Source organism: Denticeps clupeoides, chromosome 8 (assembly GCF_900700375.1).
Source record: "Denticeps clupeoides chromosome 8, fDenClu1.1, whole genome shotgun sequence".
NCBI classification, from domain to species: domain Eukaryota; kingdom Metazoa; phylum Chordata; class Actinopteri; order Clupeiformes; family Denticipitidae; genus Denticeps; species Denticeps clupeoides.
Genome location: NC_041714.1, coordinates 14165004 through 14189951, shown reverse-complemented (window position 1 = coordinate 14189951; position 24948 = coordinate 14165004). Strand labels below are relative to the sequence as shown.

General features: G+C 46.5%; 1 protein-coding gene across 1 annotated transcript in view; it reads left to right on the top strand.

Annotated features, from left to right (window-relative positions):
* Nucleotides 1–15123: 15123 nt before the first annotated feature.
* The window catches only part of kif16bb (kinesin family member 16Bb), a 34369-nt gene continuing 24544 nt past the window's right edge, over nt 15124–24948 (top strand). The window contains exons 1-12 of the mRNA XM_028989207.1: nt 15124–15283; nt 15742–15811; nt 15967–16068; nt 17423–17539; nt 18740–18837; nt 20696–20805; nt 21093–21235; nt 21636–21804; nt 22538–22660; nt 22748–22926; nt 23164–23229; nt 23995–24054. Of these exons, the coding sequence (XP_028845040.1) occupies nt 15237–15283; nt 15742–15811; nt 15967–16068; nt 17423–17539; nt 18740–18837; nt 20696–20805; nt 21093–21235; nt 21636–21804; nt 22538–22660; nt 22748–22926; nt 23164–23229; nt 23995–24054 (1284 nt within the window). The 5' untranslated portion in view covers nt 15124–15236. The remainder of the gene's footprint in view (nt 15284–15741; nt 15812–15966; nt 16069–17422; nt 17540–18739; nt 18838–20695; nt 20806–21092; nt 21236–21635; nt 21805–22537; nt 22661–22747; nt 22927–23163; nt 23230–23994; nt 24055–24948) is intronic.

The following is a 24948-nucleotide window of genomic DNA, read 5'->3' as shown; positions in this document are numbered from 1 at the left end:
ACGTTCACTGCCAATGTGATTTAAAGGTCATTAATCAGAGATAAATACCAACCAAAAAGCTTAATCACTCTTCACAATGAGCTGAAAATGTTTTTTTTTTAAGTTATTTTTATTATATTCATACTGATCCAGCCCTTCTGATCCACACTTATATAGATCAGCACAGGACATGATAAAACACGATCCACACTTAAAACATCCCTGACTTTCATTATTTATAATTGTACAGTACAGGCCAAAAGTTTGGACGCACCTTCTCATTCAATGTGTTTTCTTTATTTTCATGACCATTTACGTTGGTAGATTCTCACTGAAGGCATCAAAACTATGAATGAACACATGTGGAGTTAAGTACTTAACAAAAAAATGTGAACTGAAACATGTACAACAATAACTGAAAACATGTTTTATATTCTAGTTTCTTTGCTCTGGTTACTGCTTTGAACACTCTTGGCATTCTCTCGATGAGCTTCAAGAGGTCGTCACCTGAAATGCTTTTCCAACAGTCTTGAAGGAGTTCCCAGAGGTGTTTAGCACTTGTTGGCCCCTTTGCCTTCACTCTGCGGTCCAGCTCACCCCAAACCATCTCGATTGTGTTCAGGTCCGGTGACTGTGGAGGTCAGGTCTCCACTTTTTGGTTAAGTACATAACTCCACATGTGTTCATTCATAGTTTTGATGCCTTCAGTGAGAATCTACCAACGTAAATGGTCATGAAAAGAAAGAAAACGCATTGAATGAGAAGTTGTGTCCAAACCTTTGGCCTGTACTGTATATGAGCAATTTAGCATTTTGTCATTGAATGTTGCCTTTCATATATTTTAATACATTAATTTATCATATCTCTCAGATTGTTGCTGAGCCACGGTGGTTAGTGATGTGTCCTCACACCTTCAAGGTTGTGGTCTGGAATCCTGGTTTGGTCCTTGTCTGGGCAGCGTTTACATGCTCTCCCCGTGTTGGCGTGGGTCTCCTCCAGGCTCTCCAGTTTTCTCCCGCTGTCCAAAGGTACGAACACAAGGTGGCTTTGGCGACTAAATAGACTGTGAATCATGTGTGACCCAGTGACCAAGGGTGGGCTCCAGCAGCCGTGACGCTGAGCTCCCGGACTGAGCGGTAAAAGATGAGTCAATGAGAGGGTGCTTGTTGCTGTATGTTACGGTATGATACTGCGTTTTGCTCTGTCAACTCATTTGAATTTTCTCTGCATCTCTACTGGCTGGGTTTCAGCTCTTGACCGAAGGTTTAATTCGGATCGTTATTTTGCTATAAGCTTAGTTCTGCATTAATGCACGTGATACTGGAATTTCTGGTGTTGTAAACTGAAATGTTGCAGTCATGGCTGCTGTTACTTAAATCCTGTTTTTAATCCATGTAGACACAAATGTTTCCTGGGCAACCACAAAAAAATGACTCAGGCACCATGTGTAATTTTGTTGAATTTACGGCCTACAGACCAGATTTATGAATTGTTGTTGCAACGGGCCTCATGTCTGGTGCATATCCAGTTATGGGTTGTCCTAATGACAGGCTTATGTTAAAGAATAGCTTGGTGAAGTTTGTGATGAGTGGCCGTCACAGAGACCCAGTGGCTCAGGTATTCAGTCCTTGGCTAAATTTTAGGTTGCTTTCAAGCCGCTGGGTGATCATTAAGCTTCAGCATGCAGACGTGGCTCCTCTTCCCAGTCTTTTTTCCATCCAGACAGTTGTGTGAGCAGGTCACTTCGGAACCCAATGTCGTGCGCGTTGCTCCAATTCCTCTCATTACGTGTTTCCAATTCATTACGCTGAGAGAGATGGTATCTCCTCCACTGTATCTGGCATCATTTATTTCGGCAACAAGCAAGAGCTACTTTTCTACTCCAAACAGATGGCCTGAGATGCATGCGAAGTAAATGAGCGCTGGCACCGGAGAGTGCGTGATGTATTCTCTCTCTTTTTTTTTTTCTTTTCTTCACATTTTTTGCACAAATGGATTTTTGTTCTTTGTTATCGGCCGTATAATTTCACATCATGTTGCATCCACAGCTCTCCAACTGATCTGGGTATGACTAATTACCTCTGCCTGGGGGTTGTTTTAAATAATGATAACAGAGCGAGACATCATGCTGCATCCTCACACTTCGCCATGCATCATGGGATAGGAAAGCCTAGAGGGAGCTGTACCTGTCAGTCATTGGCTCGTAAAATCCGTGGGGCAAACATATTATTAGACCGGCATTTTACCCATGATGCCGCAGCTCCAGTTGGTCGTCGCGGGCCGGTTATGGGCACCGCCTCCAGGCCTGACTGTACCTTTCCTACCGTGGGAACGGGTATGGTGGGATCCAGGCCCATTTGGAAGAGGGAAACTTGTGGCAGTCGCTCCAGGAGGTTCTCCGCCGAGTCTAGACGTAGGAATGAATATTTTATAGGCCATGGCACTTCAGGAGCGGCTTGTATACGATGGGATGTGGAGATGAGTCATAGTATTAATGACTGAGGGACTGAGCTGTACAGAACTCAGTACTAATACATGCACAACATTTAGAATCTGAAGATTTAAAGCTATGAACAACAGTAGTAAACTTAAAAACTGTTAACAAAAAGACAGCATTTTACACATGGCTTCTAGTTAGGCAAGAATAGAAATAAATAATATTACATTTCATATACAGTGGGTATGGAAAGTATTCAGCCCACATGAAATCTTTCACTCTTTGTTATGCTGCAACCATTTGCTAAAATCACTTAAGTTAATTTTTCTACTCATTAATGTACACACAGCATCCCATATTGAGAGAAAAGCACAGAAAAACAGCATCAGTATTTGGTAGAAGCACCCTTTTGATCTAATACAGCCATGAGTCTTTTTGGGATGCTACCATTTTTTCCACACCTGGATTTGGGGATCCTCTGCCTTTCCTTCCTGCAGATCCTCTCCAGTTTTGGTAGGTTGTGTCACGACTACGGACTTACGGGGGAAGGAAGCGCAGAGGTCTGACATGCTGGGAAGGGGGTTTTATTATTATTCATAAACAAACAAATACAAAGAAACAATGGCGCGGTGGCCGAAAACAGTTTAACATAAATCAAGAACTAAAACTAACCCGTAGGCGTGTGGCGATTGCCAGAACTCAAATTATAAGCAGTGTTACCAACTGAAGTTCACGAAAATGCCAGCGACCCCGAACGGGCGAAAACTTCCGGCATTTATGGGGCGTCAGGATTGCATTCCGGTGTGGAGCCCAGCTGCAGGCAATCCTGACAGAGCCCCCCCTCCAAGGGCTACGTCCTCGGAGCCCCAACAGTACCATCAGTGGAGGCGGCGGGGCGGACGGCGGCAACCACAGGGCTCCTGCCCTGCTGTATCCTCCCCTTGGAGGACCCGGTCCTTCGGGCTGGCTCCCCGGCGTGGTCAGGCGTGGCGGCCCCGGTCCCTCGGGCTGGCTCCCCGGCGTGGTCAGGCGTGGCGGCCCCGGTCCCTCGGGCTGGCTCCCCGGCGTGGTCAGGCGTGGCGGCCCCGGTCCCTCGGGCTGGCTCCCCGGCGTGGTCAGGCGTGGCGGCCCCGGTCCCTCGGGCTGGCTCCCCGGCGTGGTCAGGCGTGGCGGCCCCGGTGCCTCGGGCTGGCTCCCCGGCGGGGTCAGGCGTGGCGGCCCCGGACCCTCGGCCTGGCTCCCCGCCGTGGTCCCGCTTGGCGGCCCCGGACCCTCGGCCTGGCTCCCCGGCGTGGTCCCGCTTGGCGGCCCCGGACCCTCGGCCTGGCTCCCCGGCGTGGTCCCGCATGGCGGCCCCGGACCCTCGGCCTGGCTCCCCGGCGTGGTCCCGCATGGCGGCCCCGGACCCTCGGCCTGGCTCCCCGGCGTGGTCCCGCATGGCGGCCCCGGACCCTCGGCCCTGCTCCCCGGCGTGGTCCCGCATGGCGGCCCCGGACCCTCGGCCTGGCTCCCCGGCGTGGTCCCGCATGACTGCCCCGGACCCTCGGCCTGGCTCCCCGGCGTGGTCCCGCATGACTGCCCCGGACCCTCGGCCTGGCTCCCCGGCGTGGTCCCGCATGGCGGCCCCGGACCCTCGGCCTGGCTCCCCGGCGTGGTCCCGCATGGCGGCCCCGGACTCCCGTACCTGCACACAATAATCAGGGCCGATCCATCTGGGTACGTGTGGGCCCTGTCTCCACATGTCCCCTCTGACACGTCTAGTGTCACCCCCTGCACCGCGCAGGGAGATTGTCCCAGAGCCTCCGGCAACTGTTCCAGGCACCCCAGGCTGGTGCCTTCTGGGACTATGCAGCCCCTCTCGCTGCACGGCCCTGGTGCCAAGGGGGGGGCATTGCCAGACCATCCGGCTAGCCCCTTCTGCGTCCGTTGGGACAAGCAGGCCCTCTTCCTGCCTGTCCCAGCTGGGTCCCCATGCCTACCCGGGGGCTCTATGGCGCTCCACCCCTCTGGAGGCAGACGCAGGCCCATGCCTGGCCCGCCCTCCTCACTGGCTACCGGAGGACCCAGCTCCATCGCTTCCCCACCTCCCCTCCCCTCAGGAGGAGTCCCCAACCCGAACTGCACCCCCCCAAAAAATTCTTTGGGGGAGCACCCCCCCCGGCTGGACTTAGGGGTACCTTGGGGCTTGTCCACCTCGCCTTGGACCAGCACATTCGGGTCAGGAACCTCCTCCCTGGGGTTCGGCTCCGCGGCTGGGTCGCCATCTGGTGGACACAAAGAGGGGAAGTGGGGGCGACATACGGACACATATGCCACACAGACACACACAGACAGAGACAGACAGAAGAGAGGGTCGTCTGGCTCCCTCTCTGGGCTCTCCGGGACCTCCTCAGGGGGCACAGCCAGGATCTCGGGAGGAGAGACCTTCTCGTCGCCCACCAGTGCTGGGTCTTCTTGCCCCGGATCCTGACTGGCACTGGATGTGGTGGAGGGGCAGAGTTCGATCCCTGGCTCAGGCCGATCAAACTCCGCCCTCAGTCTCTGTTGGAAGTCCCGAAAACTCCTGTCTGTCTCTCCCTGCTGCCAGAGGGTTGTGCTCCAGCCCCATGCTGATCCAGTCAGACACGTGAGGATGGTAGTGATCTCGTCTGTGTCTGCTGCCCCACTGAAGGGTCCCGGGACAATTGGGCGGTCCCACACTGGGCTGGGCACGTCGCTGGAGATTGTGGTAGGTGTGTGGTGTGGAGGGGGGTGGACGTCTTCTCCAGCAGGTGTGGGCGCTGGTGCTGCGCTGCCATTTTGCTGGGGAACGTCCGGGCAGAGGGAAGGCGGGTCGGCGACTGGAGCAGGAATGGAGGATTCCCTGCGAGGCAGTCCCGGCAGCGCAGTTGCTGGCTGGCGACCTCCCGTCGCCCTCTTCCACCAGCTTTCCTCACACTGCTGGGAGGGACGTGGGTCTCCACGGACCTCGTGACGCTCCTGGATGGGCGCGATGGGCGGAGCCATCCCGGCACCGACTGCCCAAACGGCGTCATCCTGGTCGTCGTCCGTGTCCACCTCGTACCCCTGGAAGTCACATGGGTCATCACGGACGCCGCGATGATCTCGGACGCGCACGCTGGGCGGAGCCATCCCGGCACCGACCGCCCACCGAAAATCCACGTCATCATCGCTTTCGTCATCCGTGTCCTCCCACCGGTGACTCCGAGGGTCGTCCACCCTGCGGACATCCTGGACCCATGGCGCGATAAGCTCCCATGGGCAGTACTCTGGCCATTCGGGCTGGAGGCTGCCCACCTCCTCGCTGGAGGAACGCCGTCGTTGTTGTTGTTGCCGCTTCTCACCCCCCTGGAAGTGACGTGGGTCCCCACGGACCTTGCGACGATCGCAGACTGGCGCGATGGGCGGAGCCCAACTCTCGTCTCCCGTGCTCTCGTCGTCGTCCGTGTCGTCCCAGTCCACGGGGAGCCTGGCCAGCAGAGCGCAGAGTTCTTGGCTCGACATGGCGAAGATCGTGGGGGTCGCATCTTCTGCGCTCGCTGCCCAAGTCACTTCCTCGCTGCTGCCGACGCCAACGTCCTCGCTCCGCCCACTCACCCGCCGACGTTGTCGCTTCCGGGTTTCGCGGAGTTTCCCGGGGGTGACGTCATCACGCGGCGCCGCGTACCACGGCTTCTCGGGGAGAAAACGCTCCACCAGAACGGGCGGCGCGTCTCTCCCCTGGCGTCCGCGTTCGCCGCGCCGGGCTGCGTCCTTCGCGGCGTTTCTTCTCCTCTGCTTTCCACCTCTGCGCTTTTGGGTGGGTCGCTGGCATTCTGTCACGACTACGGACTTACGGGGGAAGGAAGCGCAGAGGTCTGACATGCTGGGAAGGGGGTTTTATTATTATTCATAAACAAACAAATACAAAGAAACAATGGCGCGGTGGCCGAAAACAGTTTAACATAAATCAAGAACTAAAACTAACCCGTAGGCGTGTGGCGATTGCCAGAACTCAAATTATAAGCAGTGTTACCAACTGAAGTTCACGAAAATGCCAGCGACCCCGAACGGGCGAAAACTTCCGGCATTTATGGGGCGTCAGGATTGCATTCCGGTGTGGAGCCCAGCTGCAGGCAATCCTGACAGGTTGGGTGGTAAATGTTGGCAGACAGCCATTTTTAGGTCTCTCCAGAGATGCTCATGTGGGTTTAAATCAGTGCTCTGGCTGGGCCATTCAAGAACAGTCACGGAGTTGTGGTGAAGCCACTCTTTCATTATTTTAGCTGTATGCTTAGGTCTTTTTCTTGTTGGAACTTAAACCTTCGGCCCAGTCTGAGATCCTGAGCACTCTGGAGAAGGTTTTTGTACAGAATATCCCTGATTGCAACCTGTCATCCTGTCCCTGCAGCTGTAAAACACCCCACAGCATGATGCTGCCACCACCATGCTTCACTGGGATCTGAGCTCTTTGGGTTCTTGTTTTACTCTCTCACCAAAGCTCTTCTCCCCTGATAGCACCAGTTTGGCCAGACGGCCAGCTCTAGGAAGCGTTCTTGTCGTCCCAAACATCTTCTATTTAAGGATTATGGTGGCCACTGTGCTTTTAGGAACCTTAAGTGCAACAGAATTTTTTTGTAACCTTGGCCAGATCTGTGCCTTGCCACAGTTCTGTCTCTGAACCCTTCAGGCAGTTCCTTTGACCTCATGATTCTCATTTGCTCTGACATGCATTGTGAGCTGTAAGGTCTTAAATAGACAGGGGTGTGGCTTTCCTGATCAAGTCCAATCCAGTATCAAACACAGCTGGACTCAAATGAAGGTGTAGAACCCTCTCAAGGATGATCAGAAGAAATGGGCCGCACCCGAGATAAATATATGAGTGTCACAGCAAAGAGTCTGAATACTTAGGACCATGTGATATTTCAGTATTTCTATGTTAATAAATCTGCAAATGTGGGGTGCTGTGTGTACATTAATGGGGAAAAAATAATTTAAACTATTTTAGCAAATGGCTGCAATATCACAAAGAGTAAAATCTGGATCTGAAAAGTAAGTAAGGCAGGAAAAACAAGTAATAACAGAAGCAATACATCAAAATAAAATTAAATTCAACCCAAACAGTCCTGGAGGGTTTTCTTTGATGAACACTTTTTGGTTTTCTTTCACTGACGTTAATGATCATGATAATGAAGCTGCTTATGATCTGAACTACACAACTTTAAATCATTAGTTCATCTCCCTCCAAGCGAGCTTTTTTGGCCAAACAGCCTCCTCCTCTGCTCATGTTCTTTTAATATGATGCCAATAGCGTGCAAAGCAGCCATGAAGGTGAAGTGAGACTATGTTGAAGAAAATAATTAATCTGTAATAACAAACATGTCTCCTGTCGCAGTCACCATAATATCCATCGAGTGGGTGTGTCCAAACTTTTTGGCTGGTAATGTATGAATATAATATATAGAAGTTTTATTCTTAAGTTAATAGTAACACTCCTCCATTCCAATGTTCTTTCTACATTCTCACACTCATCCTCCGAACCCCCAGACTGCGGCAGAAATCAAACATATCGTTTGGGGCGCACCAACAACCAACAAGTTTATTTTCCTTTAATCATACGTGCCGGCTAATGATGTTTAACTTGGCTCTCGCCTGCCCTGATGAAAGAATTTGTCAGGGCCATTATTGATGAGCGGGAACGGGAATATGTACCCATGGTAACCTCCCATTTCTAGACAAGCAGTTGGCAGATCGTCCGACGGGTAACAGAACATCAGAATTTGACGTGCACATGACTGTGGCTCTGGGTTCAAGACTGTTACTCAGCCACCCAAAGAAATCACTTGCTCTTCAGACGATGAAATGCTTATTTAGACTTTAAATTCATTGCATTTCTTGTACAGTCACAAGTTCATTGCAGGGTCCCTTTAAGATCCATACAATATAATACACACTGGTACATCATGGGTCAGTTGATGGATTAAGCCTAGTCCTATACTGGGAACTTTGAATGGAGAACTGAACTTCTCACTGAACTTCTGTTTTGGTGTAGGACTAGAGTTAATTCACGAATGAGAAACGAATTGTTCCTTCTAATTGTCCTTCTAATTGTCCTTCTAATTGTGCAAAATGTATGGATGTTGTATATAACGGGTATTTAATAATCCTGGTTCTCACAAAAAATGTGTCCACAGTTGTACTGCTACTTTGCTCTGAGGAGGACATCACTCTTTTCTTTCTGGTTTTCTAGAGCAAGTCTACAATTGAACCTGAACAGTCTTCATTTTTTTTTTTCACTTTTCCCACAACTGCCGTAACCTCCGACCTCTTCAGAGCTGGATCTCAGCTGAGACCAGAGACCAGACGGCAACGTGCAGACACACATGCCTGGAATCACCCTGAGAGATCACATCCATTTATTCTGACGCTGGATACGTGCTGACAAGCAAATCACCGAAGGACCTCAGAAGCTGCAGAAGAAATAACTTCATGCCTCTCAAGCACAAAGTGTTGTGTTTGTTCGTCAGCATACGTGGTGTCCATATACGCTAAGAGCATGGAAACCATGTCATGGTGTGCTTAGTCTGGAATGTGCACATCTCAGTGCACATGTGGGGCAGTGGTGGCCTAGCGGTTAAGGAAGCGGCCCCGTAATCAGGAGGTTGCCGGTTCGAATTCCGATCTGCCAAGGTGCCACTGAGGTGCCACTGAGCAAAGCACCGTCCCCACACACTGCTCCCCGGGCGCCTGTCATGGCTGCCCACTGCTCACTCAGGGTGATGGGATAAATGCAGAGGACAAATTTCACTGTGTGCACCAGGTGCTGTGCTGCTGTGTATCACATGTGACAATCACTTCACTTTCCAAATCCAGCAGCGTCATCCGTTGGAACTTCTTAATTTGATCTAACAATACACTTCTAAACACTCACAGACTTTCTGCAACATTTTAATGTTTCTAATCTTATATTTGCAATATTTATATCATGGATTCGTGTCTTTCTGCACTGTCTGTAATGTTTATCTGTTTTTGTCTTATGTGCACATGCCTTTTATGTTTGGTTTTGCACATTGATCAGCAATTTCATTTGCCTATGCATTCCTTGTTGTGTGGTTTGAATGACAATGAAATTCACTTTGAGTTTGACCTTAACTTTGAAAGTGGGAAATGTCTTCAGTGTCAGAGTAGAACCAGAAGGTGGGAGCATGTATGCATAAATGCAACACAAAGCAACCAAAATGTCTGATTTTTAGCAGCGGTTCTGGAGCAATTTCAGGCACGACTGTAATCTGTCGTCGGCAATATTTCGGTAGTGCAGATCCCACAGAAATTCTTCCTCCAGTAATAAGACATAAAACTTGGTCTGTGGCATTGACATAAGTGCCATTATCCTCATGGAGTTATGTGTGAAAGTTCCCATCCAGCGCTCTCATCCGGAATCTATAAAAGCAATAAAGCGATGTAAACAATGTTTACCAGCAGTGAAGTAGTGGTGGTAGTAGCCTAGTGGGTAACACACTCGCCTATGAACCAGAAGACCCAGGTTCAAATCTCGCTTACTACCATTGTGTCCCTGAGCAGGACACTTAACCCTAAATTGCTCCAGGGGGGACTGTCCCCTGTAACTATTCATTGTAAGTCGCTCTGGATAAGGGCGTCTGATAAATGCCATAAATGTAAATGTGAAAAATAAATATATTTCCATCGAGTTTCCTCCACCCCAGCTGCAGGATGGCTCTGTCCGCTGACCCCACATGAGCCTCGGGGCCTTCGGCTGCTGCAGGAAGACGAACGTTTCTCCCTATTAAACTCCATCAGAGCCACCATGTTGTGTGTGAAGAGATTTGTTGTGCAAAATTATACCACGAAAAGACCCCAAAGCCTCCTTCTTCCTGAGCGAGTCGACCCCACCTCCACCATTGCTGGAACCTGCTGCCGCCACTGACCGGACATGACTGGGCCACAGGCGAGCTGCCCTGCAACTCACCCAAAGTGGCCATGCAAGATCTGTTTCTGGCTGGTGCGATGCAGCCGGTGATGGGAAGGGTTCAGGATTCGTGCACTTTTGTGTATTAAAATAAGAATCGAGTCTCTCTGCTTTTGGTTGACAGAACAGCTTGCAGCTGTCGAATTTGACATGAAAATAAAAAAAGCAACTGCTGGTAATCATTTTAAAAAAAGATGCCCACTGACTGACAGGTCCCTTCTGATCCCACAGCTCTGTAGAGGTTCGTGTGGCAAATCAAACAGTGGGAATTTGTGACCCTGTGGCTAAGAAGGAAGCAGGTGGGTGCATGTGGGGGGATCTTCTGAAAGCTCCCTGTCATCCAAATTAACAATGCCATCATTTGTGTATCGGATCCATCTGTTTTGGGCCATAATAATATATATTCTTCTCTTGCTCCCCTCAAACATCTGATGAACATCTGTCGCTGTCTGTTGTGGTGGTTCGCATGCAGCTTGGCTCAGGGGTCCTTGTCCTTGTCTTGCGGGATCTACCAGTTAATAATGTCTTCTGTTGCCTCTTGTCCTCCCTAGATCAGTATATAGACCATAGCAATAATACTAATTACCACATTTCCATTTATCACCGACTGATGCAGTGAGCAACCAACTCTTCAGTAAAAAGAATAGACTCGATATGAATGTGCTGTAAAAACCAAATAGGGTCTTTCCAAGATCAGCGTGCTTTCGTACAAAGACCCACAGAAGGGACTGAATTTGGTAAATACCAAAAGCAAATACAAGGTAATTGCAGCGATTAACTGTAATGATGATGGCTCGGGGGCTTATCAGGCATATCTGTCATAAACGGCGTGGATTCATTTGAAAATATCATCTTAGTGTTGATGCAAGGGCTACATTGCCTCACAACACTGTACCGTTGCCATAAAATGCCCTCCTAAACAAACACAGAATCTGGGTGCTCGAGGCCGGGTTTGATTATATGACAACGGATCACACGGCCTTTCATTTCGTCCCAGACCGTCTCATTCCAGTATTTATTTTGGGCGGGCCATTAGCGTCACTGGTTAGCTGGATGCCCCAGGAAAGAACAATCACAGCTTTCGTCACGTGTTAATGTCTTCATGTGTCCGTAAAATGGGATATGCGCGCATGCGCGGCATTTTTAAGCCGGGCTGAACCTGCGCTGAGCACAGCTGCGCTGGACCAGCGGCGGAGCGGGGGTGTGATTGTGCAGCTCTGTTTTATGGAGTGTCTGCTGGACTCGACCCCCCAGCACCCTCTCCCGTCTCCACTCCCCGAAATGCCATCACAGTTGAGACGAAGATCCACATCTGCTGAGCCTGCATCAAAATGCAACAAAATGCATAAATAAAACAAGCCTGCTTGGATGGGTGTGTGTGTGTCTGTGTGTGTGTGTGTGTGTGTTTATTTTCACATTTTTTTCTACAGAGCCAGTTTTTATTGCACACTCTTCTCAAGGCACGTCCAACATTTTCACATCTCACCCTCTTAATGACATCATGGAAAAAAGAGAACCGGGTGAAAAAATCTTTGAGCTGTTACTGAGGCACTGTGACTAAAGCTCAGGGTTTTTTTTGCTTTTCATTTACATTTACAGCATTTATCAGACGCCCTTATCCAGGGCGACTTACAATCAGTAGTTACAGGGACAGTCCCCCCCTGGAGCAACTTAGGGCTAAGTGTCCTGCTCAGGGACACAATGGTAGTAAGTGGGATTGGAACCTGGGTCTTCTGGTTCACAGACAAGTGTCTTACCCACTAGGCTACTACCACCCTTTATGTTTGCAACTTTTGCGAAACGTGGACATGCAAAACCAGTTACATAAGTTATATATTTGCTGTGAACCATTTCTGGCAATGCAGAAATTTGGCATTTATGTATCAAACATATATTTTTGGGTAAAGACGTGCAGGTGATGAATTGTTATTGACATATGACATATAGTAAAGATTTTTATTCAGTGTCATGACGCATACACACCCAGCATACATACTTCAGGGCAGTAATGAATTAATGGATACTTGTCGAGAGTATTTTCTGCAATGCTATGACATTTGTGACACAGAGTCATGTGGTTTCCTCTAAGTTTCACTTAAATTTTCCGGTTTTTGCACCCGATCCCCTGAAATCCCCAGGAGCGCTCCGTACGGAGCTGCAGCTGCGTTCCTGCCCTGTTGCTCTACAGACTCCTGCTTGTTGATTCTGGAGTCCTCAACCATCACGGCGGCATGGATGGTTGCGTTTAAATCCCAGGGCGCCGCTAATGATCAGGGAACATATGGAATTTCATTACCAGCTCATCTGTTTCTGTTGGCCAGGAATGCTGAAATTCCTGACGCGTCTGCCATGACCCCTGTCCGATGTCAGTACCACGGAAGGTTAACAAAACCTCTTTTTGGAGTGAATAACAAATTGTGTAAAGCATGCCTAAGGTCAGTTTTGCTTGCGAAATTTGGCCCTGTGTGGGGTTAATGAAATAATTAATATAACTGACTAAAACATGGGTGGCTCAGCAGTTCTAAGAGCAACACAGCCACCTAATGGTGGCTCTCCATCATAACCTATGGTCATCTTTTTAGTATAGAAAGAGACAACAAATATAACTGACATTCTTGAAATATGGCTGCCTGTTCTTTCTACTTTTTCTACATTGTTATGGTATTGTTTTCAACTAAAGGTACTCAATGCAAATGTCTGCATTTTTTCAAAGTGTGATAACATTTACATTTACGGCATTTGGCAGACGCCCTTATCCAGATCGACTTACAACGTGCTTTCAAGTTACCATCGCTGAAGTGATCAGTTCTAGTTCATTAGGACCCCAACTATGAATACCACCTTTTTATTCACTCTTGTTGTAGATTCTGTACACAAGTTCAACAATAAGAACGTTACACATTAATCTAAATATTCTCTAAAGGGGAAGGTCTTGAGCTGTCGTTTGAAGGTGCTCAGTGACTGAGGTGTTCTGACCTCGAGGGGAAGTTCATTCCACCACCGAGGGGCCAAGACGGAGAAGAGTCTAGATGAATGTTTTCCTTTTACCTTCAGAGATGGAGGGACCAGGCGAGCAGTACTGGAGGCTCGGAGTATACGAGGTGCAGTGCGAGGTGTAATAAGGGCTGTGAGGTAAGATGGTGCTACTCCATGTTTGGCCAGCATCAGTATTTTGAATCTGACGCGTGCAGCTACTGGAAGCCAGTGGAGGGAACGTAGCAGAGGGGAGAATTTCAGAAGGTTAAGGATCAGTCGTGCTGCTGCATTTTGTATGAGTTGTAGAGGTCAGATGGGACATAGAGGTAGATAACAACAACCCATGCTCATTGCTATCTTTTCAATGCAAAAAAGTAAACTTATCCAAAATTAACACAGTCTGGCATTACAAGTAACAGCTTTTTTAAAACAAAAAACTAAAATGTTGTTAACAATTAATTTAGACAAAAAAATGACAGTAACTTCATACACATATACAGAAACCATGGTTCTTACCAAGTCTTAATTATGCCATTAATGCATTCATATATGCTCTCATACTCTTATGAGAGTATCTGGATCGTTTTTGCGCCTGACGTCATTACGTCATTACATACTGCGTGTTTCACATGGCGGCCACTGGGTGGCAGGATTTATACACAGGTTATTCCTGCAACCACAGGGCCCGTCTTCATTTCTCATCCAAAACGATGCCAGTAAATCTGAACTTGTGATGGTCTTAAACCAGACAACTCGAATTTATTAGGTGGCAGCTTATGTAATAGGAGATAGGCTATTAGTAATATGCTTTTCAGCCCATATCTTAACATTATTGAGCTTACCCAATCAGATCTAATGGCATGAAAACCTAAGCACAGTCCTTGATGCTGAAGTCATTAAAACTTTTGGATGGATGCTTCTGTGTCATGCCCCTTTTCACTTTACATTAGCTAGAGTCAAGATTAACGGATTGTTTTGTGCATATTTCATGAGTCACTTGCCTCTTCCCACAGTGCATCAATACTGGAACCCTGAACAACCTGGAGTTTGCTTATTTCCTGCTGTTTTCTGCACACCACCACCTGCATTCCACATACTGAACACCCACATATGTTCCCCTCTGTATGCTGTACACTGTGCTATGTTTGGTGTCCCTACACATGACTCCCATCTTCTGTTCTCCACTTTCCTCTTCCTGCTTTTTCCTTTGAAAGTGCCAGAGGGCCTTATTTCATATGGTTCTTTAGCAGCATGATGATTAATGGGACATTTGTTGCAGCACCAGTGCCAGTCAACTCCATCAGACATCCGTCAGACTTCAGAAATGGGTGAGAATGTACACTTTTTAGCCCAGAGCATGAACATGGCCTTTGAAGATGCTTTAATAATAAATAAATAAACAGCGTTTTATAAAGAGAGGACCCTGTAAACATGATTGACAGTTCTCACACACACTACTTAATCATTCTAGACGATTTAACCCCTCCTGTCAATACGTCACACAGCAGTGTTGCCAGATTGGATTTGGATTTGTCCGAACAAGCACAAAACAAGCACAAAATCTGATACGTATTTAACTTCCAATACTACTATATAGTAAATGAGAACTAGATGCCTCAGTAGCTGTGATTGATCATTCATTTTTCAGTCTGCATCTTCCGATGATGCCAGGCCACGCCCAGTTTGCTTTAAAAACACCAACCTGGCAACATTGCGTGTGCCGCCTCCGCTACCTGCTCAGGTGAACCCGGGGTTAGAAATTTACTCGGATCAGACACGTTCAGATCTCGACTTCCCAGCGAGTTTACACCGTCGATTTTTATTATTTTCCCGGGAACAATCGATTCTTGTTTCTTATCTGTAGATCTGAGACTGGACATGGCCTCGGTTCGGGTTGCGGTCCGGGTCCGACCCCTGAACCCCAGGTGCGTAGCGTAAAGCGGTGAAAAGTCGCGCCGTTATCTAATATTCTAATGCACGTCACCAGCGCATAATCACCTATTTTCATCTTTCTCTACGTCTATATCGCAGGCTTGACTTGACTTATTAGATTTGTACTTTTTACATTTTTTTTTTATTGATTTGTTAGAAGGCCACTTCTAATAAGGCTAATATATTTGCAGGTATTTCAAGTTTATTGTATTTTCTAGGCTTTTACTGTGCATGAAGTGCTTATTTCAGCATTTAAAAACTTTTTATTCTGCATGCTTAGTTTATTAAGTTTTAGACTAGGGGACGAATGGGAGCAGGTCTGGTTATTCTGTTTCTCCAGGGATGCTTTCCCTGTGAGAAATGTTGCATAAGACCATCATGGGCAAAAGTAGATCAATATTTCTCGTATTTGTGGTTTCGCTGGCCTTGTGACATCACGTTTGATTTGCAGAGAGATGCAGCTCTCATCCAAAACCATCATCCAGGTGGAAGGAAACAAGACGTCCATAACCGACTCCAAGGTGATTTTTATTCTTTCTTTTTTATTTTTTTTATTTTAATGAGTTTGCTTTACGTTGCCACGTACAAGCGTATCATAATCAGTAGGTATTAAATGTAGTTAAATTATGTGATGCAACAGTGCACAGATTTGCTCAAGTGTGTTTTATCTCCTCAGCATATGACTAAAAACTCTGAAGACAGGACCAAGTGTTTCTCTTATGATTTCTCATATGACTCCACTGACGTCCGAAGCACCAAGTTTGTGTCCCAGGAAAAGGTACAGAGCACTGCATTCTTGAACATTCACTCCTCATCAGATATGTAAAATGCCTAACTTCTGTTTAATGCATGCATGGATTGCTGTGCAGCAATATCAAACATCCTTATTTGCCTGGGTTCAGTAAGCTTGGTAAATGTTCGGTATAATCCGGGTGGGGGATTCGTCTGGCAGGACTTTGTAACAGTTTGGGTTTGTGTGTCAGGTTGAAGAAGTTTTGAAGGCGCGTGAAGTAAACGCTCTCGCACTGATGCTGGAATTTCCCTCTTACTCGCCATTTATTCCCGACTTCCCATGTTTATTTTTAATATGCCCGGAGGAACACCTATCTCTGTTGGTACATAAGGCGAAATAGTGGTCACATGCCTTCCCTAAAATCACTGTTCCGTTCAAAAGTGAAAAGTGGTGCTACAAGCCACCAGTCTCAGTCTGACGTATAGCTTATAGCTCCGCCCCACCACGTCACGCATCTCATCTTAAAGATGTGCATTTCATGTCTGTTGCAACATGTGCTTTGTTTCATGAATGAGTTGAAAGTAATAAGACCTAATTTGTCATAATATTACTGGATTAAACCTTTTGGTGGGTTGAGGTCACAATGCTGACCAAGCGGTCTGTGCGACTTGTCCAGCTTTTTAAAATGCCACCCATCCAGGCCCACGTAAGCTTCCAGTCACACAGCTGCCTGAACTCCGGGGTCGGGTGGATTTGGTGTCATTCCAGAGGTATCCCAAGCGCTCTCCTCTCTCCTTCATGCCACTCCTGTTCTCCTTGGGAAAATTGATAGGAGGGAACAGGAGGAAAGGCACTAAAGTTACAAAGCACAATACCACAACCGCACTTTCATTAGTTTCATTAGTTTTGTTTAACCTGCACTGTATGACTGTCTATATCATTTATTTCAGTCAAATTTACAGTTTTGTCATCGCAATGTCACACATTTATGTTTCCCACATAAATGGTGGTATCTCCCTGACAACCAATTTATGGTTCTCCTACTATGAAACCTGCTAGTAGATTTGAGCGCACTGAGCATAATTTATGTGTAGTTTAGACTAAGTATTATTAAATTAACACTGCACAGTGTTTATATAATTTAACAGATATTGGTTCAATCTATAAAAATTACACTTCCCAGGTACCAGGTTGTACACAGGTGACAAGCAGGTGATCTATATCAGCCCCATCTTAATATGAAATATGTTGGTGCTGTTCTCAGCTGTGATTTAATAAATCATGGTGGTCTGTGCTCTCTGCTTTATCCCTCTTCATTCTGAGTTCACATGACCACTGTAGCCCTCCGCCACTGTCTGATCATTCTACTTTCAAGCTCCACATCTGTTCTCTGCTGCAGGTTTTCACAGACCTGGGCACAGATGTTCTAAAAGCCGCCTTTGAGGGATACAATGCCTGCGTCTTCGCCTATGGCCAGACAGGCTCTGGGAAGTCCTACACAATGATGGGGAGTCAGGTAGGCATCATCAGGCCCGAGGGGCTTTTTTTTTTTTTTTTTTTTTTTTTTGAGGGCAGGCCTGAAAGGCTTTCTGCTTCTCACTCTAAGTGCTAATTTCTCTGGTCCTCTTCTGGAGGTGCAGCATGCAGCCCTACCTAAGTGTTCCTCCGGAACAACCAGTAATTGTGATGAGGACAGCAGACATCCCTGCCAGCACTGACATGCACCCTCACCCACCCACGCTCCACCGCATAGAAAGCACAAGACCCAAGGAGCTAATGAGATTTCTGCCTGTCTACCAGGAGACGTATGCAAGGTCACCATGAGAAGCGCGCCGTCAACGTGCCTGATAATCATATCAGTCCTCCTTAATATTCAATCTGCACTGTATGCTAATTAAAAGAAGATGAGCCACGCGTCTCAGCGAAAGTGCTGGAACGCTTCACTGACTTACGTGCACGTCATCTCGCCCTTCGTTTCTTGCCTTGGTGGTGACGAATGTATGTCTTCAACGTTGCTGCGAAGATTGAATTAAGACACTAAGCGAAGTTAGGGTGGCTTGAGGGCACTTCTGATCCCACAGGACACTCTACTTCGTAATTCTGAGCAATTAACATTTTATACATGCAGAGGATAAATGTGCATTGTCTTGTGAGGTCCTAGAATGCCACTATGAAAGAAAAGGGTGGTAGTGGCCTAGTGGGTAACACACTTGCCTATGAACCAGAAGACCCAGGTTCAAATACCACCTACTACCATTGTGTCGCTGAGCAAGACACTTAACCCTGAGTGTCTCCAGGCGGGAACTGTCCCTGTAACTACTCTGGATAAGGGCGTCTGATAAATGCCATAAATGTAAATGTAAAAGTGAAGAAAATTGTGGTAAGTTGTTCCATTATGGCTCCAACAATCCAGGCATTGGGATTTTAAGATCACGTCATTCGGAATCTTGTTATAGTCGTGCATTGTGAGTCATACTCATGAGTGTGGAAGATCTCAGACACTTTATTATAATAATTGAATGTTGCTTTATTTGCGTTATTTCCTTTATTTGTCATGGTGTTCGGGGAACAGTACATTTTCTTTGCAACAATGTAGACCGCAATATAATTTATGGAAGACTGTTTCTGAAGACTCCTTATGTTTATTATAGACTTTGCTGTTTTATCATAACATTAAAAAATATGATTTGAACTCATCTTTTTTGCTTAATTTCAGGGTGACGTGGGTCTCACTCCCCGGATCTGTGAAGGCTTGTTCAACCACATCACTGAGACGTCACACACCGACCACACCTCCTTCCACACGGTGGTCAGGTGAGTGGGAAGGAGGCTCTGGGTGTAATGGTTCAGTCGGACACACGAGCTAAATTGTTCACTTTGAATGGAGTGATGTCATTGGCCACCAGACTCAGTTTGGCCACCAGGGTCTGTGTGGAAGGTGATCGCTTTAGAGATATGAGATCTCTGGCAAGATTGGTTCTGCTCCATTTAAATTAATTGAAGTTTGGGGAATTAGCGGAATGTCCGTTAATTGAATTTAATTGAATTGGAAATCACTTGCAGTTTGGTGTGAAGGCTTTCCAATGGGGAGGAAAAAAAATTCAATTTGTTTCCTTAATTGCCTCGAACCCAAGGTTGGGTTCACGCTTGTGGACATAGAGGCTTGAAGATTCAGACGCTTGTGCTGCAGTCCTCGCTGTCTCCTTCGTTAATTATTCTGCGTTTCTGGAAGCTTGTCCTCTCTCGTGGGCACTCTTATTTAGCAGCCCCCTAATTACTACCAAATGAGCTGGAAGGTCAGGGCCCATTTTTTTTTATTTATTTTTTTGCGGGCCCCACATGGCCTCTCTCCTCACAGCAGATACCTGGCAATGCATCTATGGGCGCATCCGTCAGACCGGGGGTGAGGTTTGGCCGCGTCTCAGGGCCGGAGATTAAACGGGACGAAAACTCGCTAACCGCCCACCCCTGTGAACCCTTCAGCTGCTTTCCATGACCTCTGCTGATCTGGCGAAAAATTTAGGGGGAAATAAAATGCATGTTTTTCGGTTTCCGTTGCTTCCAGCAAACAAATGACTGCGGGGGATGTGGTGCCGGGAGCTGTTGGATTTTTATGTTATGAAGTTTCAGTGTCTGTGTGTTCCAATTTCCATCTCATAATTCAGTGTTTGTGGCTTTGTTGTTTTGGTATTGGGTAGGTTTGCTGGGGAAAAATTGGTGTCCTCTGAGAAATAAAGGAAGATTGTTAGATGGCATTTTAATAGAATATAATGAGTGAGCGGGCTACCAGTGTTTATATACCAGTATTATATATTGTATATAATTTTAAGACTAAATCTTTCTAGAATATTTACCACTCGCATGGGAAATCATGGGTGATATCATGGGATGATGACCAGTCAATCACTTTGCTTTACTGAAAGTGAAGTGAGAGTGATTGTGGGCAGTGGGATTGTGAGAAGTGGGCAGTGGGCAGCCATGACAAGTGCCCGGGGAGCCAGTGTGTTGGGACGGTGTTTTTTTTTTTTTTTTTTTCTCCCCAGATGGCACCTCAGTTCGGATTTGAACCCACAACCTTCTGATTACGGATCAGCTTTCTTTTCCTGCTAGGCCACCACAATGTTAATTCTTTAATGTGGTTAAAGTAGCTGGTGAGAGTGAGAAGCAACCATGGCCCCCCTCAGCACTGATGCAGAGCCATACAGTAAATACAGTACAGCTTTGTTAATGCCATTAATTTAAATATTAAATTACTCACAGCAACTCATTTTCATTCACAGCCCTGCTTTGTTGCATAAATTTAATTCATTCTTTTAAAATGTAACTGTTATACAGAAAGGTGGCTACTTTTAACATCATTTAAAAGAAATCAAGAAAAAGAATGAACTGTCAGTTTTGCCTAACTATTTGTTGTGAAAATCATGCTTGTGTTAGTGCGTTAATAATGATTAATAATTAATTGTTAGTTCCCAACTTGCTCTGCGCGCCTGCTGCAGAATTTCTTTTTCTGGACTTCAGCAGTAATTCTAACATGCGTAAACTCTCCACTGTCAATTTAATTCAGATTTCTATGGGTGCGACATTTGTCTCCCAGCTTTTATTCTGGCTGTTTTTTTTTTTTTCATTTTTTAATTAAGAAGCATTTGTTATCATGTCTCTTCTCATTGAACAGCTACGTGGAGATCTACAATGAGCGTGTCCGGGACCTCCTTCGTAACAAACCAGCGGAGTACGGCAACCTCAGAGTGAGGGAGCATCCGAGGGATGGGCCTTATGTTGAGGGTAACCCACATTTATCACTACAAGTGTGGCAGTGGTTCTACTAGCGGGAAAGGAAGCGGACCGTAATCGGAAGGTTGCCGGTTCGAATCCCGATCTGCCAAGGTTCCACTGTGCAAAGTAGTGTCCCCACACACTGCTCCACTCTCACTTCCCTCTCACTACAAGGACACTGGATGGGCTGAAGAATTTTCACTGAACACTATACATGTCCACACTTTGTAAATTTTGGTTGTATTGCGTAGAGTTAGAGGTGTTGTCATGGAGCCAGGTTATTTGGGGTTATACAGGTCTGTCCAAGAAACCGGTGAAGAGCTACGCTGATGTAGCCGGGCTGATGGACCAGGGCAACACCAACCGCACGGTTAGCAGCACGGCCATGAATGAGGCCAGCAGCCGCTCCCACGCCATCTTCACCATCAACTTCACCCAGGTCAGCAACCAAACCAGATATATTCAGTTTAGGCTTCAATACATGAATGTTACCTAAGCCTGGAGCAGTCTGTAGAAATTGAAGGAAAAATGTAATTTTACTTTTTACCAAACCCGCAATGTTCCTGTAGGGCCTGGTTTCCTGGTTTGCCATCTTGTGTTTGGCTGAAATTACTAATTTTACTGATTAATTAATGGCAACATGCCCATATCTGCACCGTAAAGCAGAATGATGTCCAGTCTGTGTGATAGGCTGAACCTGAACTTTAATATAATGCATTTTATGTACGGATCAATATTACCGAGCTACTGAACTGGACCAGCTGTTATGAAGCGTCAGTTCAAATAGGTAGAAAAACAACTACTAACTAATAACTACTAATTTGTTAATGTTCTTACAGGCGAGATTTGATGCAGACCTGCCCAGTGAGACGGTGAGTAAAATCCACCTTGTTGACCTGGCGGGCAGCGAGAGGGCGGACGCAACGCGTGCCACGGGGGCGCAGCTCAAGGAGGGCGGCAACATCAATAAATCCCTGGTCACGCTGGGCAACGTCATCTCCACTCTGGGTAACTGAGTGATGCTGTGGGGTTTATGGATGGTTCTCGTAATAAAAGGTCATCTAGAACAGAACCGCATCGGTGTACCGGCATATGACGGCCGATGTCTTGTTGCCTGAAGGGCATAATGCCATTCACAGATGCCATGTCCTGTTGAGTTGAAAGGGTTTTAAAAATCGTTCATAGAACAAAAAAACAGAAATTGGTATTTTAAGTTGTCGATAAGCAGTAAACAAGGTTCAGTATTGAACAATATTTTTCCAATATTACTGCTGATAATAACGGAACACACGTCATGTTTGTAAAAGGTTATTTAATCATGAAAGGTGTTTGACAGTGATACAGTACATCGAGCAGGTTCTTTGGTCAATTATTGAATTTTTATCCACTATATAGGCTCTTCTCTTAAAGGAACCTTTTAAATTTGGCATGATATGGTCACAAAGGATATATTTGCCATCTTTGTTTCTAAAAACTTGTGCTGTTGAGGTAAGGGACTTAAGTCTAACTGATGAGTGCTGTCTGATTGCTGGAAAAGACCCTGTACATTGTGTTTCTTACAACTGGAACAAAATGAGTGGGTATTTGAACAGCATGTCAACCCAGCTGTAGTTACAGAGAAGATCCTCCAGGTGGTACTAAAGAGCAACAGAGGAAAGCTGTTACATTTTATAATATTTGCAATAGCATTCAGGGTGTACTTCACTCTGTCTAATCTTGTTTCTGGTCTCTACTGGAACAGCTGAAGCTTCTGTATTTGGAAGCCTGAAGAAGAAGCAGACGTTCATACCTTACAGAGACTCTGTGCTAACGTGGCTGCTGAAGGACAGTCTTGGTGGGAACTCAAAGACCATCATGATTGCAAGTACAGAATCATTTGTGCTATTTAATTCTTTGTGCTTTGGTGCCTTCTGCTTTGACCCAAGTGGGACTTGGGCGCTGTCCTTCGCAGCTATTTCGCCAGCTGACATCAACTACGGCGAGACCCTCAGCACCCTCCGGTACGCCAACCGAGCCAAGAACATTGTGAACAAGCCCACAGTGAATGAGGACGGCAGCGTGAAGATCATCAGAGAGCTGAGAGAGGAAATTGCCCACCTCAATGCGTTGCTGGCCCATGGGAACAAAGCGGTGTGTCTGTGTGGTGGTTTTATATTCTTTATTCACGGACCTTGTTCTTGCTTTTCAGTGGTTTATTTAAATTTTATGGCTTAATTTCAATGCTTTTTTCCCAGAGCAACATTTTTTCAAGATTGCCCAAGGCAAGCATGTTCAACAGAAATGTTCCTCCTTTTTGTATCGACTTGTCTTGAGTTATTTGGCCAACAGGGACTTGTTGCGTTTTCCAACCACATCTCCCCACTGTAGGCCTCCCCTGTGGGCCTCGCGTCAGGAGCCAGCGTGGAGGAGAAGCTGCACCAGAACGAAGCCCGAGTGAGTGATGCCTTGTTTGGGTAATGTGCGAACAGATGGCTTTACCTGTTATGCCACATTTTCACAATGTTATTCATTCGCAAATCGCTGGCATGCTACGGAGCTGCTGCTGTATGCAGGCAGCCTCATTAGTAAGCCCCAGTTGATTAGCCCATTAATATGCCACTATGCCAGCCTAGGAAACCGCATCGCAAATAACAGAAATCTGTCTGTGTGCCCCTCGGTCTCTGTTTATCATAGAGAAAATTAATTTAAATTAATACTAATGAATGACGTGCTTGAATTTGTTCGTGTAACAAAGAAATGCCAATAAAAATTAAACACATTCATTAATTTCTGCGTGCATGCACTAATAACAGCATTTTATTACGGTCTTTCGTATTAAATTTGCGCCCCTCATTATTGCGAGAAACAATTTGAGCACCTTTAATTTTGTGTAATGAAGCCTAATCTGCATGTATCTGCGGCACTGTTGCTGCATGCATGGCTGAACTGCAACGCTGCCTACAGACACGTTTGCGCTGAGCCACTCTGCACGCGCGCTTTAAATGTCGAAATTGGGCCAGTGCAGTGCATTGTAAGTCTTCTTGTTTGGACACACTGATAATTTGCTTCTTTCACACTTTCCTGCTTCCAATTAATTCTTGGCAGACCGGGCTAGCCGCACATGATCCAGCAGGCCTCTGTTCCTGCCCCCGTTTCTCTGACCGTCTTATCCTCTCCAGCGTTCCCCTCACTTTCCTCTCCCCCTCATCTTTTCTGCAGGTGATTGAGTTGACCAAGGAGTGGACGAGTAAGTGGAAAGAAACTCAGAGCATCCTCAGGGTGAGCACAAAACGTCTCACAGATAATCAACTTTTCGCTCGAGGGGATTTAACCCTCTGCCTAGAACTGCTGCGGTTTAAAAAAAAAAAAAAAAAAGAAATAAAAAGAGGGGTTCTGTTTTCCAGGTGTTGCACAAGATGTTGCGTGTGTTGCATGCTCACTAATTTCCGATTTTTTTATTTTTTTTTATTTTTTTTTATTTCCACTGATCTCTGATCTCTGATCTCTGCTCTGGACATCAGGCCCACCTTCATTACGAACAGTACCGTATCAGATTATCAAGTCTTGTATAGCGCCAGGAATGTACTGCCCAGAATGCTTGATTGTATTATATATATACATATTTATTTTGCATTGTTAACTTGCACTTGTTAATGTCATTCGGTAAACAACGTTCATTAAAACAATTCTGTAATTGAGACGAGCACATTCTGATTCGTGGGACGGGGGGGCAACTGCTGTCCTGTCCCGCTCCCCGACGTTGTATTACATTACGTTACCACGGGATGATGGCCGCATTGATCCCAGGCCCCATCAGCGGCTGGTAATGAGAAAGCAATAGCAATCTTCTCAAGGGCCGCTTCATTCACGCTGGATGAACAAACAAATCAATGGTCCTCCTGCTGAACTTGCGGGCCCTCTGCATATGTAGCTACTGAACGAGGGAAGGGTTTTGTACGAGCGGTGTAGCCTCCGGTCTGCGGAAGGAGGCTTTACTTTCCAACACTTGCGCACACACCCTCACACACACACACACACACGTACGGCGAGCTCCCCGGACTCCTTCCTTGTCATAAAATTGATCTGAAATGAATTCCTCTTGACAGCTGCGGCTGACGCTCCATCGCTGGTGGTTCTTTTTCTAGAAGTCGGTGTGAAAGTCGGTGGTAGCTC